Below are 25485 nucleotides of genomic sequence, written 5' to 3'. Positions count from 1 at the left end.
GTGAATTAAGGTTTTACCTGTATTCTTTTAGGAGATTTGCAAAGAGCTTATGTTACAATAAAGTGAGTTTTTTATTATACATTATTTCCTACATATTAGCATCAAGAAAGTGGTTAATTAACATTAAATCAGACAATTTACATTTCTCAATTGGAATTGTTTTCAAAGTCAGAAAGCCTTTGTTTGATACAAAATGTGTAATGAGTTTGAGCATCTTTTTTTTTTTTTTTTTATAAACACAGCCCTTTGAAAAACATCTTTCAAAACAGTAAGGTTTGGGAAGGGGGGGGTGGGAGGGCGGGTAAGAGGGAAAACAAAACTCCCATGAATGTGTAGGTTTAATCCATACACTAAATTATAAATGAAAAAAATCACAAGACTATAACCAGGTTCCCTAGCTACATGAAGCAAAGCACTTTTTTCTTTTTTTTTTTTTAAACAAATCTTTTTGAAACACCTTATTGATAAAACCTAGCTATAAATTGACCTTAACCTGAATGCAGTTTTTACCCCATACACAACATCTACTATATCAAAACAACTCTGGTCCGTTTCACCTAATCATACCCCAAAAAAGCTTTTTTTTCCCCTGGATTCATTTTTGATGACAGGCTGTTCAAACATAGAGCACCTATCAAACCTAGTATTATCATCTGCAGCTTTTTTCTTCTTGTAGACACTGCTGTCCATCAGAAGAAATAATTAATGGGTCTATTATGTATGAAAGCGTCATCCTGTCAGTTCTGTGACTGGTTTGAATAGCTCATATCTGCTACTCATTGATGCCATGCGTGCTCACTGTCCTGAGAGATGACAAAACACTACACCCTTTGGGATTTTTTCCCTCTGTTCTAAAGCGGCATTTCACATCTGTGTCTGACAGAAGCATAAGGAGCTGAGAGAGGCAGACCTTCATCATCCTTCACAGAATAACGTTGCAGGGGTTAAAAGTTAAGACCTAAAGTCTACTGATCCTGCGCTTTGCCTACAAAAATATAAAAAGTGGAGGCTACGGAAACACAGAGAAATAACTTTCCAGCATTGGAATCACCTACAGAAAACAGATGGAATTTACTTGATGCTAAATCTTTAAATGAATTTTTAATGGATGCTGAATACTTGAGTTAACTGGAGTCAGTGCATTTTGCCTCTTTTTTTTTTGCTTTTCCTTTTTTTTTTTTGGGGGGGGGGGGGGGAGAGGGGGAGTGAAAGTGGGTGGGAAGATGCAAAGTTCACAGGTTCTTTTCTGTTACCTGATTAAGGCAGAATAAACAAAAATGCTGAATATGAAAGATATCAAATATTGGAGATACCTGGAAATAAACTGGAAACAACCAATACCACAAGACGAAGCAGCAGTGAACAAGATGCTGTGAAAAAAGAAATCACAAGACGAGAGTGCACAATGCATTTCAAATTGAAAAAAGCCTCCTATCTGCTGAATGAGTCTCAGTATATTCTGACAGAGCACAGATAAAGCTTCAGTCAACTATCTCCTAGGTAAGTTTTTTATTTCACATGCTGTTTTAATTGTTGATTACACGTGTATATACTTTAATGTATGGACAATAAGTCAATTTAATTTTCTTTCTACTGATACTGAAGTTTAAATCGTTTCTTGCCAAATATTTGATGCTCTTAGATTTTCTGTACTGCTCAAATAACTGCTCTCTTTTGCTATTATGGTTGTTTCCGACATACTAGAATGAAATATTTCATAAGATTTAAATCCTCCAAAATATTTTAATACATATGGCTGTTTAAGAAAAAAAAATAATAAAAAGCAATGCTTCTGCTAATATTAGCAAAAAGCATTAACTGTACTTCATTATCTATTTAATTTGGCAAAGCAAACAACATTTTGCACCATAGCAGTAATATGTAAAAGGATATAATTTATTATAGGATAATAAATCCTTGGCTTTATTAAATAAAGCTAAAAGTGTTGATTAGTTACTTATGAAAGGCAAACAACAGCACAATAAGGGAACAGCACCATGTTAATCACTCCAAGGTACTGTGTACATAGTTTCAGTGGGAAGATTGGACATCAGTGCCATAATAAAACTATAAAAAGAGAGATTCAGATCACCTCAGTTATTTTACTCATTTGGAGCATCCACTAGGTAATCCACAGAGACATTAATTTGACATGGAAATAACTTGCAAAACAGTTCAGAATGAGATTCTGACATATAACGGGATTTAAAAAAAAAAAAAAAAAAAAAAAACAGCATCTCTTAGTCAAAAGACTACACTTATTAGTCATGGAGAAAGATATCTGTGCTCACACACTTGAAAAACAGCCCCTGAAACTGAAAAAGCATAAATAGCTTTGTACCATTTAATTCACCACTTTTTTTTTTTTTTATCATATTAGTCAATTTTGTATGTATTAGCTTTGAAAACACCCATCTTCGATCATACTGTCTTTTACTGGTTTTGTGCCATTTTTTCTATTTACTAAGATGTGACGTTTCTATTTCCAGTGTTGTTTTAAATATCTTTCCTCTTCTTTTCTCTGTATCAGTTTCCTATTTTCTATTTAGCACATTTTATTTAATGTATCCATCAATCTTTGTTTTTTCTTTTTTCCTGTTTCTGTTTTTCTTGCTTATTAAAATAGTCTCTATCTTGCCTGTTGCTTGCTAGAAGACAGAATAACTCAACATTCACAGGCGCCTTTTTTGAACCCTTCACATCAGAGAGTTTATGAATTCTTGTCAAGACTGATAGAGTACCTTGAGACTGAAATCCAGGAGTTGATACTCTGGCAGAACCTTTTCTCAATATAATAGTCAACAGCATACTCCCAAAATCCTAATATTTCTACCAGGAAAGATATGCAAGAAACCTTTGCAAAAGAGGGGACATCTCATGCATATTACTACAGAATACTTGTATCTCAAATTCCTCCTACAAGATCCCACTCCTGACTGCCATGATAGGGAAGAGAAAAAAAAATAAAGTTTCATACCCTCTGAACATTCAAATTCAAGTCTTCTGCTTAACACAGGCAAAGAAGTTTCCATTATTCGAACCCCTTTTCCATGTTCCCCTTTGGTGTAATTTGACAAGAACTTGATGGACATTTTTGCTAGTGCACCTATCCTTCACTCAGCCGTTTTGTTGCTGACAGGTTCCAGCACTCTGTGTGTCCCCAGTTTCTGTCCTTTTCTGTTGTAAGTACCTCCAACTGCTCCTTTCACAACAGCCTAATAAACCTCTAACATCTCTTCATCTATTTTTGCTATGCCTCACTTCACGTATTACATCAATCCAGTAAGAATTCTTCCTGCCTTCTCACTGCTCCTATACAACATGCACTGGTATTTTGTCTCTTGCCTAACATACAATGAAAAAAAGCATCACCTAAGTACTAGGTTCTTTATAATAAAGTAATACCGGATTTGAGTTTCAACAAGTCAGGATTTCCATGACTTGAACTGACAAACCTAGTACAACAAGGTAATGCTTATAACAAGCGGCAGGTACAGCTTTTGTCAATTGACTTAAAACAAATACCTGTCTGTTGAACCTGGTTCAGAGTCGGTAGTAAATGAGAGAGAACAATCATTTATAATTCAAGTTTTGATTCTCCAGTTACTGTTTTCACAATGGAAAAGTTGGACATTGCATCTATTTCTTAAGTCTCCTCTTTTTATAAAAGGTATTGTTTATCATGTTTATCAACAGCTAACATGCCAATTTAAGAAAAAATCAGGTAATTGTTCAATGAAGCTCTCAAAAAGCATATTCAAAACCTAGTGCTTCAGAAACTTTTAAAAAGAGTTGCAGCTAAGGCTTCTTAAGCTCTCTGATTTGAAAATAGGTGAGGGCAAAGAACAAGTGGAAAGCTTATTTTTAGGAAGGAGGATTGGATACAACTTGTATTTTTAGAAGAGTAGATATAACTAATACTTCTTAAAAGACAAAGTTTTAAAGATCTTCTCAATTCTTTTCAATGCATTTATCGGTAATCTTTAATTTAAGACAAATGTCATTTTCCTTATGAGTGCATTATTCCTCTCACACATCTTCAAGAAGGACAGAATTTTGATGTACTGAGCACAAATGAACTGTTTGTTATCAAGTTCCAAAATCCAAACCTCCACGCACCCATAAGTTAATACATCATAGATTTTTTATAAAATGCGTAAATATGTAAGAGTACCTCATCTAAGAGCACTGATTTGATAGTTATTTTCCACTTTTATCACAATCACTTATTCAAGGATCACTAAGCATCCAGCAAGGATATCTTTTCATTTCCTCTGTGTATTAAGTTACTCACCTATGTGCAATGGGTAAACTACGTCACAAAGTAATTACAATCAACTGTCTAAAGAGAGAACTCCTACTCAGCAAAATGGCACACGTGGTATAGGACCCTTTTCCCAACTAATTTAATAGGAAACGAACACTGAAGAGACATGGCATGGTTTAATGAGCCTTTTAGAAGTAACGAGAATGATGCACAGACCAGAAGTCCAAACTGTCCCCTCTTAATAGTTATTAGTTAGTTATCAGCTAAAAGAAATCAACAGGTAGCTGCACAGACTTGGGGACTTGCATCTCCATCAAGGTTCTTGGTTACTTCCACCCCAGCACCCTTTCCCCATAAAGTATTACTGTAATGAGGAAAAGGGCACTGAAGCACTTCAGGACATGCAGATAATATGAGCCAGTACTTCCAAAAATGGGTTTATTCCTCAAAAATATCTATAAATCATTTTAACCTTCACCCTAGATTGTTCAAGATGACATTTTCCAGAGAATGTTTAAGAGAACCATGCAGATGCCTGAGAAAATATATTGCATGGAGCTGTAAAGTACTTGCTTTGCTTGGGGAAATAAAAGGAAGCAAGAGGATGTACACAGGTGACTTCCACTCAGACCATGTGGCATCCAGTAACAGTTTAGAAGCCTAAAATTTCTGAATTCTATTTGTATGTATGCAACCAGTTTTACCAAATGAAGCTACATTAACAAGCGTTTGCATGAACATCCTAAACAATAAAAATCTCAAGTTAATTTAGTTATGGGAAAAAAGTGTTCTTAAGGTGTGGGGGAAAAAAAAAAAAAAAAAAAAAAACATTTTTCTCTTCTTTCTAATTGGGAAACTGAGCATTAGAAAAGATAAATCAACAGCCTAATGGCAGAATCAAAGCAAGAAATTCTTCATAGGACCAGTGCACGCCCCACGACAGTTAATGTTACAATCACCCATTTCAGCATTTCCTCAGACCTATTCACACGTAGATCAAAACCTATAAACCTATATACCATTACATTAAGCAACTGTTTTTACTGGCTGATCAATTCCTATCTTTCAGGAAACCTGTCTTAATTGTAATATATGAGAAGAAAATACATGCAAAGGTTATTTTAACTTATTTCAGCAGACTGCTGAATTACCTTCCTGTAATTCAATTTGAATTTTCATCACTTCATCTTCTAATTGTTTCTTTTAAATCAGAGCTCTTTCAATACCTGGATTGATTCCTTTACTTGAATTTAGTAAATGTCACTTTTCAGTCTTTTTTATTTTGATACATTAAATATCCTTTTGTAAGTCTAATAATGCAAGATTTTGTCAGTCTTAAAAAAAACAACTTGTAAAACTGCATTAAGTGAACATTTTTGCATTGCCGGTATTTTAAACAATTTAAAACGTACATTAGATGCAACCTTATTAATACCATGCACATGAAAAAAAAAAATTCCTGACTCCTAACAACTACTTACTCATATACATACGTACAAGAACTGCGTTACACTTTTAATCACAGCATCTTACTAGAAATTTATACTGAGTTGTTAAGAATGCACAGACCTTTTCTAAACTCACTCCTTTAGTGAATCTCATTCAGCAGATTTAGTTTGCATTTCTTCTGCCTACATACAAACCACTGGCTGAGCCCCCATGCTTGAATGGGCACAGTATACTGAGAACCTTGGCTGTGGGGTCTGAATGTGTTTTTCCTGTTATTTATCGGTTACTGATATGCTCATCAGTGATTTTTTCAATAATGTTTTGAAAGTGAATGGAAACTCAGAAGTATAGTAAGACTCTTACTAAATACTTCAGGTCTTCAGTAGAAACAATGCCATTCATCATTCCCCACTTCTGATTACTTTTCAAGATCTGTGAACTATCATATTCTTGACCCTGTCTTACCAATTTTTACGTAATACTCAGCTTGCCCTGAGATAGGGAGCCATATGCCTACCATAATTATGCAGTACCTTTGTCAATCAAACCTGTAACTAGCTGAAAGAATTTGACCAAATGTAAAGAGACTTCCACAAACTGACCAGTATTAGTTACATTCCTACCTTTTTGTGGTCTGTTTTGCTGAGACAGGTCAGGCAAAAACAGTTTATAGTCACAAGAGAGAATGCAACAAGAGTTCAGTCCTCCATTGATACGAACTATGACATAAGTACGAGGGTTTACATACCTTTGCTGCAGATGCAAAGTGCTTTGTGCAGGGACCTGATAGGGCACAGCAGTATCTGTGCGGAAGGAACCTTTGTTACAGCAGATGCGACTGTGTGCTCCTGGTAACTCAGGACCTGCAACCCGGCAGTCTCCACTTCCCTCTTGTGGGTCCTTGACCAACTAGCAAGGCTTCTACACTATAAATTTTATGTAATCAAATCCAGTATCAGTTTTCCATTCTTTTTTTTTGCCCAGAATTGACGTCAAACACGTGGGCCTATATTGACCTAACTCATTCCATCTGATAGCATTTTTTCAGTATTCAAGAAAGATATTGTTTGACCTTCTTCAAATTCTTGCAGTTATGAGACATTACAAATACAGATTTATATATATAGCCCTGTTGAGCAGTGTTGATGCAATAAGCTTTACAACTTGCTTCCCCCCTACTACATACTTACATACTAAATAATGGTAAAGCCAGCAAGCTTGCGAATTACAATTGAAAATAGAAAAAAAATACAGAAAAGTGAATCCATTACATGACTGCAACACCTTCCAATATTTTCTGGGCCAACAGCATCTCAAACTATATATATATTATTGATTCATCAGATTACAAACAGGGAAGAAAGAAACAAATCTCATGGCAAAGGTCATACCAGATGAAATCAGACATTCTATATAGCCTAAAATATTGCCAAACAGTGCAAGTCTAGCAAAGACTAATAACAGGGCACACAGACAGTGACACTTCCTCAGAAATATTCTGCCAGCCTCTATTTGTGGTTCAGGGATTTCTTGAGCCAGAGATGATATCTTATAAATAAGATAGCCTTCAAAGGATTTTTTCCAGTTGGTTTTTGAACTTGCACAAAACGTAAGCCTCCAGAAGATCCTGTGACAAACTTCCATAGCTTAATTACAAGTTACAACAAAAAATTCCTTCTTTCTCTGTTTTGAATTTGCTGACAGTCAGGTTCATTCAATACTCCCTTCTATACAGCTACTCCAAACCATTCTCAGTCATCTGTCTTCAAGACTGAAGACCTCTATTCTAATCATAACATCCTCAGTCATGCTTTGTGTGAAAGCCCTTCCATGCTGCTAGGCACCCTACCACCCTTCTCTGTGTTTTGCATTTCTCCTTAGGGAGCATCTGGGATCCAAACTCCAAAAGGAATATGTGATACAGCTGCATCACTGATTTACATACTGTCATCATATGTTTTCTGATTTCCTTTCAACTGTTGAGCAGTAACAACCACTTCAGAAGTCTTTGCACGTGATAGGGGACTATCCCCCACCCACACCATGTGCATCACTAAATCTTCATCTGCAATGAATTTCATCTGTCATTAGTGTGTGTTTGTTCTGCAACTCTCCACAGTCCTCAGGGTGTAGAGACTTAGAGTGGAACCGCCTTCTAACAGTGAGGGTAGCAGTGCACCTCGGATCAGTCCAAGAGCCCAACAAGACAACCTTCCAGGAGTTCTGGGGATCCTCCATCACTGAAATTGCTTAAATCAAGACTGACAGTTGTTATTGACAGTAGCTGTACTAACAGACGTGCCCTAATCCAACTAAATTTGTTTACAACTTTGTTTATGATTGCTCATGTAATCCAGAAAAGTTCACCTGGTCAAAAACGGTTCCCTTGGCTTTGTAACCTATGAATTTTATTGGATATGTCGGGGTTAGTTAGCCTGACTAGAGAGAACCTGATCCATTGTTCTTCAGGTAATACCAAAAACAATGAGAGATTTGAGCTAGGGAAAGAAACAGCAGGAAATTTCACTTCTTCAGATTTATCCCAAACACTACTTTTTTTTTTTTTTTTTTTTTAAATAATGTTTGCTATTTCTCACATTTTGCAAGTCAGTAACGAAGCAAATATAATTGAAAGGTATTTGTCGGTAGTATTTTTGTCTAATGCCTAAAAGCAAATAATGACAAATATTGTGACCAAACAATTAAAAGTATACATGTTTTAAAATGTGCTGCAAGGAGAGAAGAGGAAGAAATGGAACTGTTTCTAAGTTTAGCAGTGCCAAGCTGTCAGAACTCAGATAGTGAAAAACAGACTCTAGAAAAAGCCACTTTCTTAAACACCTATACATACTCTCCTTAATAGGCTGTTCAAGAATTCATCTACCTATTGTAATGTAAATTATATAAATCATCCCTAATACATTATGTGGACGTCATCTCTTCCTGACTGATATCGTAGGTGTACACTATCACTGTCACCAAAATATATCTTGTCCATGTCCTATTCTCCCTGGATTAATCTCCTGTGCTTTCCCTTTCATGATTAAATGAATTCTATTCACATAAAATTACATTTTCAGCAGTAGTTGTTCAATGCCTTAGTAACAGTTTTTAAAAAGGCATTACAGCAGCTGTTTAATCATATAGTATCACTTGTTCAGTGGGTTATTTTTGTAACAGAACAAACTTATTTCACTAGGCTTTTTTTGAATGAGGTATTTACAATTTACAACCAGTCTGGGAGATTGACAGACTTCAGGAATATAGCTCAGATTATTTTATGCTAGATACTTTGAAAAAATATCATCTACAGCATTTGTCACCCACCTAAAACATTTGCAACTGTGAGGTAAACATTTTTACATCTCTCTGCAGCTTTCTTAAAATCAATAAATGTCCTCCACTGTCTCTTGCTCATGGTAAGATTTAGACTATAAATGCTCTTTCCCTCTACCAACCAAGTCTGTAAACACAGGTCTTTAATTCATACTCCAATTTTACTTCCCAAAGGAGTTCCTCTGTTCACTATTGCAGTTTCTTATAATCACTGTAGCGGGAGAAAACTGTACTATATTAAAATTATTTAAAGTGGAACAGTCTTTTCAGAAAAGGCAATAAAGGTTTGAAAAAAGAATTATTATAGGACTCCACTACCAGTAAATGAACAGTCACAAGAAAATCGTTAAAGTTCAAACGAACTATTTTGAAGTGCAGTGCTAAACACAAACACTCACATTTCTTTTTTTTAATAAAAAAGATAACATGACCAAATCAAACACTTTGAAAACTTTAAAATGCTTTGTCTCTAGTTAAACGTTATTTTACACAGAGATATTTATGAAGATCAATTTTCTTTGACAAGCTAAAGTGTGCTTGTAAGTTACAGGTACGAGATCTGATGCTTTCAGATTACATTTCTACAAGTTAATTTAGTCATCTCATACTCATAGGCAATTTTCCTCTAAGTGACTAGAGTGTTCTCGGAGATTTCTACTCCTCCTTTTCTTCCTCTCCCTCCCCCTCTTTTTTCATATTCAAATACAACTCAGAAATAAAGTTGTTTGTGGGATAGAAAGAAAATACATAAAATCAAGAGTAAGCGAACACGTATTATGGAATGAGCAACAGAAAAAAGGGTAAAAGAAGGGGCAGACAAGCATGTGGAGTAGCAACAGAAATTTCAAAGCAGGATACGGTAGTCTTTTATTTACATTAAAATGTACTTGCTGTCAATATTCTAACTGTAAATTTCTATTAAGATAAATCAGAAGGTGTCTGGATTTCTGTTCCTCTGCATATTTAATACTAATATTGAGGTTCCACAGTCCAATGTAATTTAATCTAATGCACATGCACGCTACCACCAAAAGAGTGCTTGCTCCTTCCCTTAGTACTACCAATCCTATTATTTCCCTGATTCCTCAAGATCTTTCCCTTCTCAGCAGCTGTTCAATTTTATGTTCTTGCCAACTCTTTTGCACCATTCATGCAGTCAATTCAGGCAACTAAATCCATATCTGGTGATGGGCCAAATCCATAATATCACTGAAGTGTGTTTCAAACTGATTTGTTCAAAAGAGAAGAGGCGATCATAATTTATTATTGAGGTCAGAAGCAATGTAATACAACACAATTTCAAATTCATTACGTTCTTATTGATAAGAACTCCACAGCTGCATAACAAAGAGAAGAAAAATAAATACTCAATAAAAGCAAGAGAGGAGCCGAGACATGCAACAGACAAAACAGAGGTCTATTAGGCTCCTTCAAAAAAAAGCACAGAAGGATGAAAAAAAATGCAAACTACACTATAGCAACCTTCATCAGAATTAATCTTTTAGTAGTGACTGACATGACAACTAAAGCAATTAATAATCACACATACAATTACTTAGAGATGAAAACCACCATTTTACAACTACAAATATTTTTCCTCCAGTATTTAATGCATGGGAGCAGGGGAAGCCAATGTAAGTTCATTTTTTTTAAAAGCAGGGATGGATGCAGCATTAGCCAGATCATTCTGGGGTAAGCAAGAATTATTTTGTTACTCAGGGTAAAACAGTTTCTTCACCCTCACAAAAGTTATTTTATTCCACCTACTCCCATCTGAAGTGACAGGAAAGGGAACACACAAGCACCTTGCACTCTCACTGCTGTGCCCATGATACTATACCCCTTTTGAACACTGATCAACAAACCCACTAGTACTGCCTGTATACAATTCCTTTTTCAAATTTTGTCTTAAAGGATAATGTAATCCTAAAAAGGGTACCTGAAAGGTGCAGCAATTTATTGTTCTTGTTTTTCCTGACAGGAAAAGCATGCTTTTCGATATGAGAAGGTAAAAGGAAAGTCTACAAAAAGTAACCACATCCAAGCCAGAAGAGAGAGAATGATTGTTCCAGGCTTGAGAGACTTCTGGAACAATTAATGAGCACCTACAATTGCTCCCTGTGTACAACTAGGAGCTGGGCTTGTTAATTTTCCTGAAGACAGACCCAGTTAAGAATCCCTGATGTAACATGTAGACACCAGTGACAATAGGTAATGTTAGAGGTCCCAGACTTTAATGTTTTTCTTGATAAATCCTATCTGCATTTTAGATTTATTTTTTTAGGTTGGTAGATGACTTATTGCCCAAACTAAACCATAGTATTATGTGGGAAACCTGTGTAATGAATAAAGGACAAAATGACATCTTTAGGCTCTGAAGGCTTTTTGCTTCTTCAGTAATGCATAATTTCTGCCTTTGATAGAGCCACACTTTTTTTGTGTCAGAGGATTTCAGTCAAGAAATGGGTTAGCCTAAAGCAAATTCCATGGTATAAAAAACAACCAACATTTGTAGTTTCTCTTGTTGAACTCTATCTTCTAACAATTTCATTAAGATAAGGTACACCCAGAGAAAAAAATAGTAACAATTGCTCTAACAAGACTCCACTGGTAAAGAAGTCAGGGTGGAAGTGCTGTTCTCCATCATAAATGCTTTGGTACACTCCCTCAGACATCAGAAAGATGTCAATGAACATTGCCAACTGAGCGTCTTTTCCAGAAAGATTATAAAGAGTAGAGAGACTTTCTCTCCAAGACTATTACTCTTGCACCCCCTAGCACTTCATTTACTCAGAAACATCTAACCTAATTTACCTCCTATTACCTGTCAATTTATAACACTTAGCCTTCTGGTATCTCCACTCTGCCAGCATTTCCCTTGCAGAAAATTTCTTTGCTATAAATATCTGTAATTATGGCCTCTAGCTTTTATGACACAAAATTTTTATGACACAAAAATTATTACAATGGTATCAGCCTACTAAAGCACCCCATCTTGAATTAGTTTTTCCACTTTGGCCAGTTATGTTTTGTAGCTAGCTTTTCAGTGACACATTTTCTGCACGTCGAAACACATGCACATACTCAAGGAGAAAATACCACGTTATCACAGCCTGTTTTCAATCAAGATCTTAAAAAGAAATAGAGAAGGTATGATCAGTATCACAATCCAAATTATCTGTAGCAGATTCAGAAATACCACGCTTTATAAAATGGGATGAGTGTGTACTGTCAAAGGAAGGTCATCTGATTCACAATCCAGTAAAGGTTGAAAATGAGTCAGAACTAAAGAAAACATAGTTCCTCCCTACACCTTATTCTGTCCCTCAGATATGCTATTTATTAAATGAGATTCTAGTTCACAATTTTACACATGCAGAGAGAACAACACGCAAGGAAGAATAACAGGACAAAAGAGTTCCCTTGAGGGTAGCAGCACGCAGTTAATATAACTGTCATTTTGAAACAAAGGCTCAAGGCTCAATATGCCTTTAGCATTCTTTTAAGAAATTTACCTAAACCTGGACAAAAAATAATCCCTTTAAGGCAAAGATAAAAAGAAACTAAAACACAAAACCAGATCTTTTATGTGCTCAGTAGAGCTACCTACCTTCCAATACAACAGCCAGAGACATCGCTCTCATGAATACTGGGAGTGAACAATAGACAAGAGAACACAACATGTGATTTGGACAAGTATAAAAATATGGGGTGGGTGAGGGAGGTAGGAAATCAAGAAAAAGCATGTATGAAGTTGGATGTAGGAACTATGAGCTCTTGAGCAACAGGATGAGAAAACTGGAAAGAACCAGAGCAAAATGAATAGGTTTGATTGAGGAAGACTCAAAAGCAGATGAAAAGGGCCAGGAGAGGCCAAGACACTGGCAGCAAACGTGAGGAATATCGGGACCACAAACAGGATAAGAAGTACGGGAAGAGCTGGGGCAGAAAATGGAATAGGCAGTCAGTGCCCCTTGGAGTACTGCGCAGTTCCCAGCCTGCCTTCCACTCCAAAGCCAGTGCTTACAAACAGCACTGCTCCCCGTAAACACATTCCTGAGCACCCTGCTGGCACAACAGGTCTGCCAGTCTCCTCTGATGCTGGTTCATGCACAGTTGGATCACACAGCACTGCTTCTGAGCATCAACGAACAAGGAAACACTCCTATCCCAGTTTGTTTCTTCAAAAATTGGTATTAGGAAAAAATTATCCGTATGACAAACAGAACAGTAAATGAAGTCTGGCTCCTGCAATTAAGTATCTGCCTGATACTCTTTACCATAAAAATAGAATGTCGTTTCCCTAATGTAGCTTGCACAGAGATTAAACAAAAGTGGATCAAGTATTAAAATTAAAACAAACACAGCTTCTCCAAGTCAATCAACATCTTTTAATATTACCATGACTACTACTATCACTACCATATCAGATAGCATATCTACTATCTACTAATGCCATTATTGGAAAAGAACCAATACTTTACAGGCAAGCAAAAGGAAGTCCCTGCTTTAAAAAGTTTACAGTCTAATTCAGAATCAGAAATGTAAATAGGAACATGAAAGAGATGAAAAAAAATTGAAAGTAATACATGGCAACACAGAAAATCACAAAGTTGATGGAGTAAAAGGAAATTTCAAAGGAAGGAGGGAAGGCAGAAAGTAAATATAAGTAAAAGTAAGAGAAGGAGAACTGGAATGTAGTAGCAATAATTTACAGAATTTTGAAAAATTAAGACAGGAATACTAAACATACTATCTGAGAGTTGGAGTAATGAGGTTTTTTGTTAGAAAATTTCACTGGCAAGAAAAGTCGGAGACGATCATGCTACAGAAACCATAACAAGCAACATGAAGCCCCTAGTCAGGACAGACTGAGTTTTAGGGGTATCACAAAAAGAAAAGACAAGATTAAGCAAGAGACATAGTGAATTGTCTGCATAGATGTTTCAATCACACTGTAAAGCCTCCAGTTTCAAGTAGTGGACACGAAAACAGCAAGACAAAAATAGAGATAAACTGTCACACATTTAAACATACTGATTTGTGATTTCATAAGCAAAACATATATAAATTCAATTCATTGCAAATACTGTCAATATATAGTATCAGCAAAAGATTAAGTAAAATATTTAAGAAGGATGTTGATTAGAAAATTTTTAAAATCCAGTAATATGGATCTGAAGAAATAAATGAGTACAATCAAAGCATGAAGAATTATAAGAATGAGAAAAAGCTTGCTATGTTGATTTTAATGGGAACAAAATTTACCCCCTTTAATCTGTCAATGTTACTCTAATTCAATTCTAAATCATAAAGCATACCAACAAAATCTCCAAAACATTGATACTTTTCAGTTTTTCTTCTATCACTTACTATTAGTTTTGCAGTACTATCACAGAAAATAATGTACACCCAAATAGTTCTGAGATATCAGAATATTGAAACAAAAACAGTTATTCTACATTTCCATGTACTCAAGACATAGAATTATATGTCAATTATATAGCTCTGGTTTTACATATATATATATATATACACACACACACATATATATACACACACAGAGCTGGGTGGGGGAGTGCAGATATGAAAACATATATGCGTAAGGACAGATTATCCATTACAAGAGAATACTTTTATCGGGAAAAATGTAATTAATACTTAAAATCTGGCACTTCCTATTTTTAGTTCAGACAAAAAAAAAGGGACAGCTTGTCTGATTAGAACAAAAAATGAATTTCTGTAATGTTAGGAACAGTTCGAGAAGAAGCGCTGAGCAGATGGATAACCAGCTTTCACTGATGCCAAGTCCTATGATTTTACTGGAAATCTTTATCACGGAGGGCTTTTCTTCTAGTTGGGAAAGCTATTTTGGCAAGGGCAGAGAGGTGGGGGTTGTGTTTTTCTCAATTTCATATTCCTGCCTCTTTACAGGTACATAAAATAGCAGTATCTCTCAGGCTTAACAACAAGGCCAAAGTTGTAGGCTGCTCAGGGCACAGCTGTCACAACTAAAAGCTTTGCAGGTAGAAGATCACTGCATAAAGAGTGTCCAAAGATGTGAATCTGTATCTATGACATGAACTCCAAAAAGGAAAGGAAAGTTCTGATGTTCTGGAATGGGACAACAAACAGGAGAAGAAAGCACATCAGGGAAGTTCTGGAAATGTTTATGGAGTAAGAGAGCAAAAGAAAACAACATGAGGAGGATGCACTAGGATGCACGTAAAGCATGTGCCTATAACTGTTTATGTCAGGAGTACAGACACTAGTGTCAAGTGTCCTACTACCAGTCCTTAACTGCATCAGTGAAGCTTTCTGTCAAGATCAGTCACCTGGTACTACCTTAAAAATGTTGATAAATAATAATTGAACAATACATTCGTGCTCTACACAGAGCTCATGCCACCCGGTGAATAACAAGGACCTGAAGTTTGGATCTATTACATTTTAGAGCAAATATGATACACTAGCTAAATACAACTGTTCCACATGTGGTCATAAAGACATGCAAAAAGTAATTTTAAATAACTTTTCATTATTTTTAGCACAGAGACAATGTTCGCAGAGCTGATTAACAACAATTGTTCCCTATATCAGTTGCATATCTCAGTTGCATAAGAAATAGAGATGCAATCTGATAACAGGCCTATGCAGCAGTTGCAGGATTTTGTGCATTTGTTCTGTTATATCCCATAGGAGGGCTATGAGCATAGCGACATGCAGAACAAGAATGTTTGTACCTTTTCTAAAAATCTCTTCTTCGTTATTAGGAAAGGTCTAAATCTCTGTACACTGATGCATCTATTGCCTATCTCTGCCTGCTTCATTGGCAGAAGAACTGGGGGCAAGGGAAGTCTATTCTCTTTTAATCTCCAAGCATTACATCAATAGCAAATATATTTCTAAAAGAAAGTTAGAGCAAGTTGTAATTCTTGTTCTGCCAAAGTCCTACAAAAAACAACAAACATTTATTCACTTAGAACACTTGTACAAAACATCAGAAATTTCCCATTTAATTCTTCCTGATGAAGATCTGATGATCAATGAGTAAAACTGCTCAAGTAAAAAACAGTGGAAAAAAACGGAATACTTGAAGGAAAGAAAGCTATATGAAGATACATGGACACAAATAATTTCACAGAGCACACACACAAAACAAAAAATGGTAGAACTTGGCAATCAAATACCAACAGAAAACGGGAGCCCTGACATATACAACAATAATCCAAACCAACAATGAGTAAGGCAGTTCTGTAAAGAGAACTGATTTGCAACTATTTTCTTGAACTTTTAAACTGAAAGGGTTCCTTTTTAGCATCAGAACCATGCCTTGCTATTTCTATTCTTTTTGTTTGAGCAGAATTAGCCAGAAAATAAGAAAACTAATTTACTCTATACACTACTTTTTTTCCAAATTAGTCCATATATATCCAGGATAGAAAAGTTGCATGGAAACCTATTTTTAAGACAAGCTTTGTTCCATGAACTTATCTGTTCAGCTCAGTGATGACAAATATGCAAGAATATACTGCAATAGACTTATCAGAATTAAACAGAGAGGCCCAAAACCAAGAGCTTACAGAGACAGAACAGTATTTTAGGGAATGCAAAGTAACTGCGAATTTGGAATTCCTATACTTACTTCCTATAATTTCTACTGTGCTCCAGTAACTGCTCATAAGTTCTATTCCCCACCTCTTACAGTATTCAAGTGCTAAGTACCTTCTGAAATTATATTTATTTGTACAATATCAAAAACATTCTGCCAGTTTTGTCTGAACTATATAGCATTTGCCCTCCTACCCTTAAAGTTACAAAAAAAATAAAGGGGGGGGGGAAGCGTAGAATTCATGTCCAAAATTTTTTTTTTTCATCTAGTTAATCATTGCATCTTGCAGCTCTGCAACTCAGCACATTATTATTGAGGGATGCATATTGGCAGCTTTTGGTAATAACTGATAATGTCTACCATTCTTCAAAGAAAAGTAATCAAGTCTCTGTAATGCGATTTTAGAATCTTATATTTAAACCTAACACATCCATTAACAACCATAAAAACTAACGAATGACTTAAACCTATTTTGGGGCACTTAACCCTCATCAGTTAAAAAATGAGGACAGCTCTTCAAACATAGCAAGATTCTTCTAGCAAAGTAAGGTTATCCTATCATTTCCACTTCCCTTGTTCTTTACGCTTCAACAGCATTTTCCTAAATTGATTCAAGACATTCCCTGAAGGCTTCACGATGGACTTGTAGTTTACCTCAGCTAGGCATCAAAAGCAATATAGAAAAGTTTTCTTTGCTATACACAGTGTTAATTTATACAGAAAGAGAGAAAACACTAAAAAAGACTCATGAACTAAAGCATCATTCTACTCCACATACAAGTAGTGTAAGCCCCAACAAAGTAGCTCTGTGTGGCTAATGACATCAGATGTTATCAAAGCCACCTGGCTTTGTTAATTCTTGCTTAAGACCATTTTCAGTTGCTTTCCAACTATTCAGTATGAGATTTTCCATGCCAATGGTCTGCTGCAGGTAATTTTTCCTCTCTTCTCACCACCACTTAAAAAAAAAAAAAAAAGAAGAAGAGAATGTCTGGAACGGTTTTCTGCCATGAACAAAGCTGGGGTAAAAAAAAAAAGCCCTTGTAAGGTCTTCCTTTGAAAAATTGTAAGTGTTCTTCTGGCTCGAGTCAGCACCTTGAAATCATGCTGGACAATCTTTTTGTATTAGGGATGTCCAATTTGCTCGTTCTGTGAAAAATGAGACCTGATCTGGTCAAGCTACAAGCTTCTAGATTTCAGTTTGTACATACAAAGTGGCAAAATCTGCTGGAGCTCAACACCTAGTCACCAAACAGTCCATCTTCAGTGACCTTCTGTACGTCATCCCAGTATACAAGGCAAATGAATTGGGTTTCCTCTAACCTCTGGTTATAGGGGAAAGAGCAAAATTCTCCCACTAAGAGAAGTCTGCATTTAACAGGCATTTTTGGTGCAGCACCAAACAAGAAGTATCAGCCCACGTACTTCCACCCCACTATCTCTATCACAGTTGAATGCAGTGGTCTGTCACTTCACATTACTGGGTAACTGAATAGGATTTAGGAAATTCTGTCAGAATGTCTGGAGTGAAGGCAGAGAATACAGCTTTAAGCAGACACTAGAAATGGAAAGAATAAACTGGGATTTGACTAGCACGGAAAGAAACTACAAGGAACATATGAAGGTGTGGTGGTGGATGAGAGAAAAATGAAAGCAAATGATGAGTCCCATAGAGAACAACTCAGGTCTGGGGATCACTAGGACTGGGCAGAATGAGGGATGGAGTATATTTGACAGAGCTGCAATTTAGTGAACATGTGTAGAAGGAAACTGGCTCACAACAAAAGACTGAGAAAAGATCCACCACTTGGAATCAGAAACAAAGACAATAAGAAAAATAAACAGAATTAAGTGAGAGTGAGAAGAATTAGTAGGTGGGCAAAGACTGAAGGCACAGGCACAAGCTGCAGACAGAGATGGTCTGGGACTACTTGAGACTAAATACTTGAACAGAATCAGTGCTGCTGCATTGGGGACTGGCCTGAGGCAGGGACAAACTGGAAGAATAAGCAAAAACGGGAAAAAAAGTGTGTGGCTTAAAAATTATTTTTAAAAGTAAAACAAAATCCCCCAAAGATTATCATACTCGGCAAATATCTGCAACCACAGAATGATCCCCCTTCTGAAAAAAATCTCCCATTTTCCTCCACTTCTGATAAAAATACAGCATAACAATCTACAGCTCACAGTTACTTAATTCAAGCATCTGGAATGTTCATATAATAGATTTTAAAAGTTCCAATCCTGCTAATTATCAACATGACATCCATATCACACAGTATTTGTGTTCTCATTTTGCTGCCATTTTTTCTTTATTTAAACTAGAGAATTCCACACAGAAGCATGCTTATAAAATTATTAACGAAATATCAAGCTTTGAATTTTAACTCCTTGGATATCAGGATTTCCTTCATTTAAGTCTGCCTACTAGCACTAATTCTGTCACCATCACTGTGTACATCCAAACTATCTCGTTCAATTAACAAGACGTTTTCTCGGAATAAATCTAAGTTGTGTATTAAAGACCAACAATCTCTATAAGACCCTGCTTTCAATACTGTGGAACCTAAATGTTCTGTAGGAGAACAGGTTTTTAGTCAGAGTGTGTGCCAAAGAATTCTTAACCGGCTACAGTAATTACGTAGTTGTGTACTGGTGCAAGACCCTGCTAAGCTTTTGCATTCATGAAAAATGGCACTTTAATTCCATTCCCTCTCCAGTAATCCCCTAACTGCTTGGTGCAATTGAATTGGATCCACGGTGCAATTTCAGAATGCTAAACAGCAATATCCTAACAGAAGTCAAAGTTACAAAAAAAGCAGAGATGCAAGCTTCTTCTTAGATCACTACAAGTAAACATGATTCCATTCCAAGCTAAAGAAACCATGTATCGTAAGAACAAGAGCCCATAACACTTCCACAAGAAAATAAATAGATAAATATATCCAATGGCTACAAATGTGACTTGAAAGATAACTTTTAGAAGAGAAAATCCTGCTATATAACCATGCAGTTTTACAGTCCATTTGAATTAACTAACATGCAAAACTATTAAGTCTACACTAGGCTGAAGACATTCCTAATAATAAACTAAATATTTTACAGCTCTGCCATAACCAGCTGCAGTCATATTTTAAGTTACATACAATAGAAATATCTTTGTATTAGCAAAGGGGAAGATGTGTGGTATTTAAATTAACGGAAGACATAAGTCTATTAAAAAACAGATAACCACAGAGAATTAGTACTACTTAGAAAATCTTACTAAATTCCATAAGTAAGGAAGACAATCTTTCATTTCCTAACTGAAAAGAGATCTACCTTTTATTGCATTACTGTAAAGATCTGAGCATGTAACACAGTAATTCATGCCACCTTCCTAACTCAGTGCATTTTTTTGTCATCTCTCCTTTTAATTAACAAAGGACTGGGGGAAGAAAAAAAAAAAAGGCAAAAACTGACATCCTAGCATTCACTATCATAGAAGAAATACAATATCAAGCAGTCAGAGGTTCTAATGCTGCCCTATCCTTCTGTCAGTAACAACTGTGAAAAATTCTAAGAACCAAGTCGATCTGTTAATTTGTTTCACAATTTTCTTTGAATTGCTACACCAGATACTGAAAACAAATCAAAATGGTTAAATAACCCACCTCCTGATATCAGCTCATTTTACTGGTATCTAAAAATGATGAGAAGTAAGCCGTAGGATATTGGACGTGTAAGAACTGGAGTGGATTACACTCTGAGCTTAACATCTTTGAACATACACACACAAGGTATATTGGGCAAGTCACGCAGTTATGATTTAAAACCAAGCCAACCAAACAAACAAAAAACCACAACTGTGCAAGTATTCACTCTGTTACAATGAAAAAATAAAAAATAAATGTATTATTCAACATGATTTTATAAAGAACACCACACAGATTTGGCAATTTAGACATACTCTGAATGACACCGAGTTGATCACAAAATGTCTTAAAACGCTGGTTCATGTTCTTTTCCACAAGCGTTCATTTTAGAACGGTACAACTTTCTCCTTCTGATTCAGCGAAGCCTCGCCTTCTTCATCTACCAATATCTTCATGTTACCTACCTTCACAGCCTACACTAGCTCATTTTAACTAGCAAGTAAAAACTACATTCATAATTCTAAGAGGAGACTGTTTTAAAATGAATTTTGCACATTCATGATCTGCTCCCTTCCCAGATATTATCTGAACACAAGTATAATAATGCAAATAAAACCTAAGATTTTCTCTGCTAAGAACTCACACAATTCATACCAAACTAAAATTACATGACATTTCATTTAAAAGATTAACTGAAACCATTCTAATTCAGACGGTAGGAATAAACAAATATCAGTAACCATTTTTTGAACTCACACTCCTATTCAAAAGCACATAAGAACATGCAATGTATTGTTCTCTTCATAACTACTTATGCAAATGTTTTCTATAACAATTTCTGCTGCTCTGCCTTCATATTCTTCCAGTTAACACATTTATGTCACAATCATTTTTTCTTCAAGATGTACGTATGGTAACAGACATTAGAAAAGATCTCACTTCACACTGCAATATGAGGATTAAAACATTTTTAAAATGCATCTAGACTAATACAACCATAAAAACCACTAGAAAAAATAAAGCAAAGATTTAGTTTTGCGAAGCGTAGACATCAACATAAATCTTTACCAAAAGACAGACACACCAGCGATTAAAACTATGCACAACAGAACATAAAAAATTTTATTTTTGAATGTTGCACAGCTTTTAATGCCATCCTAACATTCTTCAAAGAACGAAAAAGAAACTTTCAAAGAATGAAGAAGTCTTGGTTTTACTCAGGAGATAAAACTTCACACTTACTAATTCTCTAATTCAGTAAGTGAATACCTAACCTCACAAAGAACACAACAAAGACATATTTATCAATCAGTATAATTTAAAACATATCATATCAAGTGAAAATTCTGACATACACAATTTGCATTACAAGCAACAAAATAATGAAAATAACAAAATAACAAAATAATGAAAAATCAGAAAAAAAAAATACAAGAAATAAGATAAGACAGACAAAACAAAATGCTAAGATCATTACCTCAGCTAAGGGGATGGTTAGCACTCAGAAATTCAACTCAGTCTTTTAAACAGATATAAACCAGCAACATAATGCCCTCGTTTTTTCTGAGTCTAATTGTCTACAAACAAACCTTTCCTGTTCTGTAAAACACAGCATTTTTAAAAAACTGAAACTTGCTGAAGCTGTAGTTTTCAGCAACACACAAATTATTCGATAACAAGGACACTGTGACAATAAAGCAATCATACTCATTAGGTCATTATCCTACGTTACTTCCAAAATACTTTAATCAAACCTGTCTTTTTTTTTTTTTTTTTACTAAAATGTATAAACAAGCAGAGCAGACCTAAATATGATCCTCACCCCCTGACATGCACTGCTTTTTCACATGAATCCACAAAATCTGTATTATTGTTTCGAGGGTACTATTTCCTCCTCTCTTAAAACAAGTACTTTGTTTCCTTGCTGGCTCCTATCAATTTATTTTAATGTCAAGAGCTGTCACAATAGACCCTAAAAAAATGTTTAGCTAAAGCAAGGTAAAGCACACTTTGAATGGAAGATGTAGAATTAACACCTAATAAGACTACTAACAAGATTTCCAATTAGACATCAAGACAATCTACAGAGTCAAATAGATGTATTGGAATATAGAAATACAAGTCAGTAGAAATAAATAGTACTTCCTTATACTTTCAGTTCAAAAGTACTATTCATCAGAGCATTTTAAAGGCATTTTGAAGGCTACATAGTAAGTTAAAGATATTTAAATTCACTTGGGGAAAAAACAAGGTAGAACAATGGCAACACGCAACTATGAAGCTCAGGTTAGGTCTCTAGATTGAAAAAGTTTTGAGTTGTGATATCTATTTTGCTCCCCAGGCTATCTATCCAACTCTGATGTCCATACCTGACATCTTAACTACAATTCTGTTTACCGTGCAACATGCCATTCAGAGATGTCAATATACATGCCATAATCATATGCTTAAAATCAGCAATTTAGGCCCAGTTTTGCAATGCTTACACAAAACGGAACTTCTGAAATTGATTCTGGCACACAGGATAGCTCTGGTCCATGTTTCTTTACTGCAGATAATTTCTAACTTATACCTGTAAGCTGTGGCTGAAAAATCCAAGTATTCAGGTCTGAGAGATTTCAGAGCTTCCAAATTGCACCAAGTAAATAAATAAATACTGTCTGTAGCTTCTTGCTGAACAGTATTCTAACATAACGGCTCAGTATGAGTTTCTAAAATAATCTTAGGTAACTGTGCATCTGTCCATACTATTAATGTATAGCTATTATATATATACACATATTTCATTTATACATACACACACACACATATATATATACAAAATCATCACAGGCTGCCCTCCACCCTTTTCTTCTATTTCATCTTATTTTAAAATGGGAAAATGACTGATCTTTACTATCAAGGAGAGTAACACTTGCTATTCATGCACACATCTGTACAGCACTGATTACAAATCTTTGTCAAAACAAACAACAGCAAGCAGCTGCTTGACTGCTTTGTTGTGTTTAGTCATACCAGCAACCTTTTTTGTTTTCAGGGAAACAACCAAACAACTCAGATCAGCAAGAAATTCACCGTCAGCAAGAGGCTCAAAGTTGCTGCATGCATTCAGACCCATAGTTTTAAGACAAAGCTATATATGTGGCAGTCCTGCTTTACTCCCCAGCTACCATGACTCAGTGGAGTCTGTATGGGCTCCCAAAGCTACTCCCATGGAGACTTTGAAGACTCCTAAATAGACTTAGGCAGATAGAAGCAGTATTATAGGGCCCTGTTTCATCATCAAGGAACAAGAGTCAGAATATTTCAAGTTGTAAAGCTAAAAAACTTTATACAGAGTATAAAATGCTTACCTGCTGAGCTAAGCAAAACACTGAAGTCTGTTCCTCTCTGCGATTCCCCACATTCGTTCTGTCCCTCTTTTTCTGCATCCTCATAGCGGCTCCAGTTTGAAAAAATCTTTCTTCTTGAGTAGCTTTTCACTTCTCTCTCTTCTTCCTCTCGTGATTCAGTATCATCATCATCATCATCTTCTACCTGTAGCATTTTAACAGACAGTGAAGCCATTACAACTCAACAGCATTTATCTCAGTATTTACATAGCTGCTGATACAAACAACAACCACAGAATTCAAACCCAGAAATACAAATCAGCCTGGATAAGTAGCCACCCAGTCAAACTTTTAGAACTAGTGCTACCATCTTTCTGAACTGTATGCAATGCCATTATTAAAAGTACCCCGTGAAGCTTCGTACAGGAGTCAAGCAGTGACACTGATGCAAGTTCTGCAGATTTCCCTCCTATTCTGGAAGCCCATGGCAAACAGCTCCCTTTGTGACACCGAAAGCAATGTGTGGGGAGCAGAACTAAGAATTCAACTGCAATATCTGTCCAAGTATTGCAGTGATACAGATGATAATAGAATGAAGTGATGTTTGTAGAGCAAAATTGGATGAAGACAACATAACAAATACTGCAGAAAAAAATACCTGGATAGGGTTATCTCTGTAAGAATTTCCATTTTAAGCAAGGCCTTAACTCAAGTACTATTGAGCTAATACTAATTGGAAAATTATTGAAATAATTCAATAATTAATTTCCTTCTTGAAAGCCATTTCACTGAAACACCTGTGGAAAAGTTAAATAGACTGTTGGCAGTCAAACTACCAGCCCAAATGCCCAAAACATGCTAGGGCTAAAAGAAGTCAACAGCATAGTCAGCTTCAGATTGGAGCTAAGCAAGCATTTGCCACAAGTACTTAACAGTGGAAGGCTCTCCCTGCCCTTGAGTCCTCTGTACCTCAAAAGCCCTCCTCTCGCAGAGCCAGCTCAGCTGGAACAACCACCACTTTACAGACAGAAAGGCTGGCTTCACAGTGGGAGGAGTGCACAGCCGGCAGGGGGAGAACAGAGCAGCTGGAAAACCTGTGCATGAGATACCTTCTGCAAAGGTCTAAAGCTCTGAAAAGGTTGAGTAGGGGAGTCAAGAAAGAAGAGATTCCCAGCGTGCCTGCTCCCAAACGTTCCTACTGACAGCTCCACTCTCTTCTCTCCTTTGCTTCATCTCTCCTTTTTACAAACCACTGTGCTCTGCCATACAATCTAACTAATTTTGCTGTCCCAATAGTAAGTGCATTCTCCATGACCAGGGCAGTGAAATTTAAGCTTGTCTACACTGCTGTAAAGCTTAAAGCCATCTCCACTCAGTGTAAAACAATGCTAAGGGCAAGCTACCTTTCTATAAGTCATTATATATCCATAAACCAAAATGCGCTTACAGCTCACCATCAGACACTTGCTGTAAGGAGGACCTTGGCTTTGATAGTTTAAATGAAACATAATCCTGAAATAAATGTGAAGAGCAATTATTTATATTAAATAGTGCACTTGTAAGTGAAGAGCTACAACATCTTGTGCAGAAAGATTACTAAAATCTCCAAAGGCTTAAATAGTTACTGTCTTTTTTTTTTTTTTTTTTTTACGTACTGGTATAAACATTGGACAAACTGGCATAATATCCAAGTAACAAAATCAGAAGTAGAATAATGACTTCAAGAAAAACAAGCCACCTATATTCATAAAGCAAGCTTCTTTCATCACTTTGGGAACAGCGTCACTGGTTAGGAATAGCATGAAGGAATGTGAAAATCAAAGAGCATAGGAACAGACTAAAAGCTATCATAAT

General features: G+C 35.9%; 2 protein-coding genes across 2 annotated transcripts in view; one reads left to right on the top strand and one right to left on the bottom strand.

The window, feature by feature from the left end:
• The window catches only part of AVEN (apoptosis and caspase activation inhibitor), a 98921-nt gene that overhangs the window by 53552 nt on the left and 19884 nt on the right, over nucleotides 1-25485 (bottom strand). The window contains exon 2 of the mRNA XM_027458849.3: nucleotides 23653-23836. Within this exon, the coding sequence (XP_027314650.1) occupies nucleotides 23653-23836 (184 nt within the window). The remainder of the gene's footprint in view (nucleotides 1-23652; nucleotides 23837-25485) is intronic.
• Nucleotides 1207-25485, top strand: part of CHRM5 (cholinergic receptor muscarinic 5) — a 50220-nt gene continuing 25941 nt past the window's right edge. Inside the window, exon 1 of the mRNA XM_005009771.6 lies at nucleotides 1207-1500. The gene's annotated coding sequence lies outside the window, so the exon portion shown is untranslated. The remainder of the gene's footprint in view (nucleotides 1501-25485) is intronic.

Source organism: Anas platyrhynchos, chromosome 5 (assembly GCF_047663525.1).
Source record: "Anas platyrhynchos isolate ZD024472 breed Pekin duck chromosome 5, IASCAAS_PekinDuck_T2T, whole genome shotgun sequence".
Classification (NCBI taxonomy): domain Eukaryota; kingdom Metazoa; phylum Chordata; class Aves; order Anseriformes; family Anatidae; genus Anas; species Anas platyrhynchos.
This window is presented reverse-complemented; position numbering and strand designations above follow the sequence as displayed.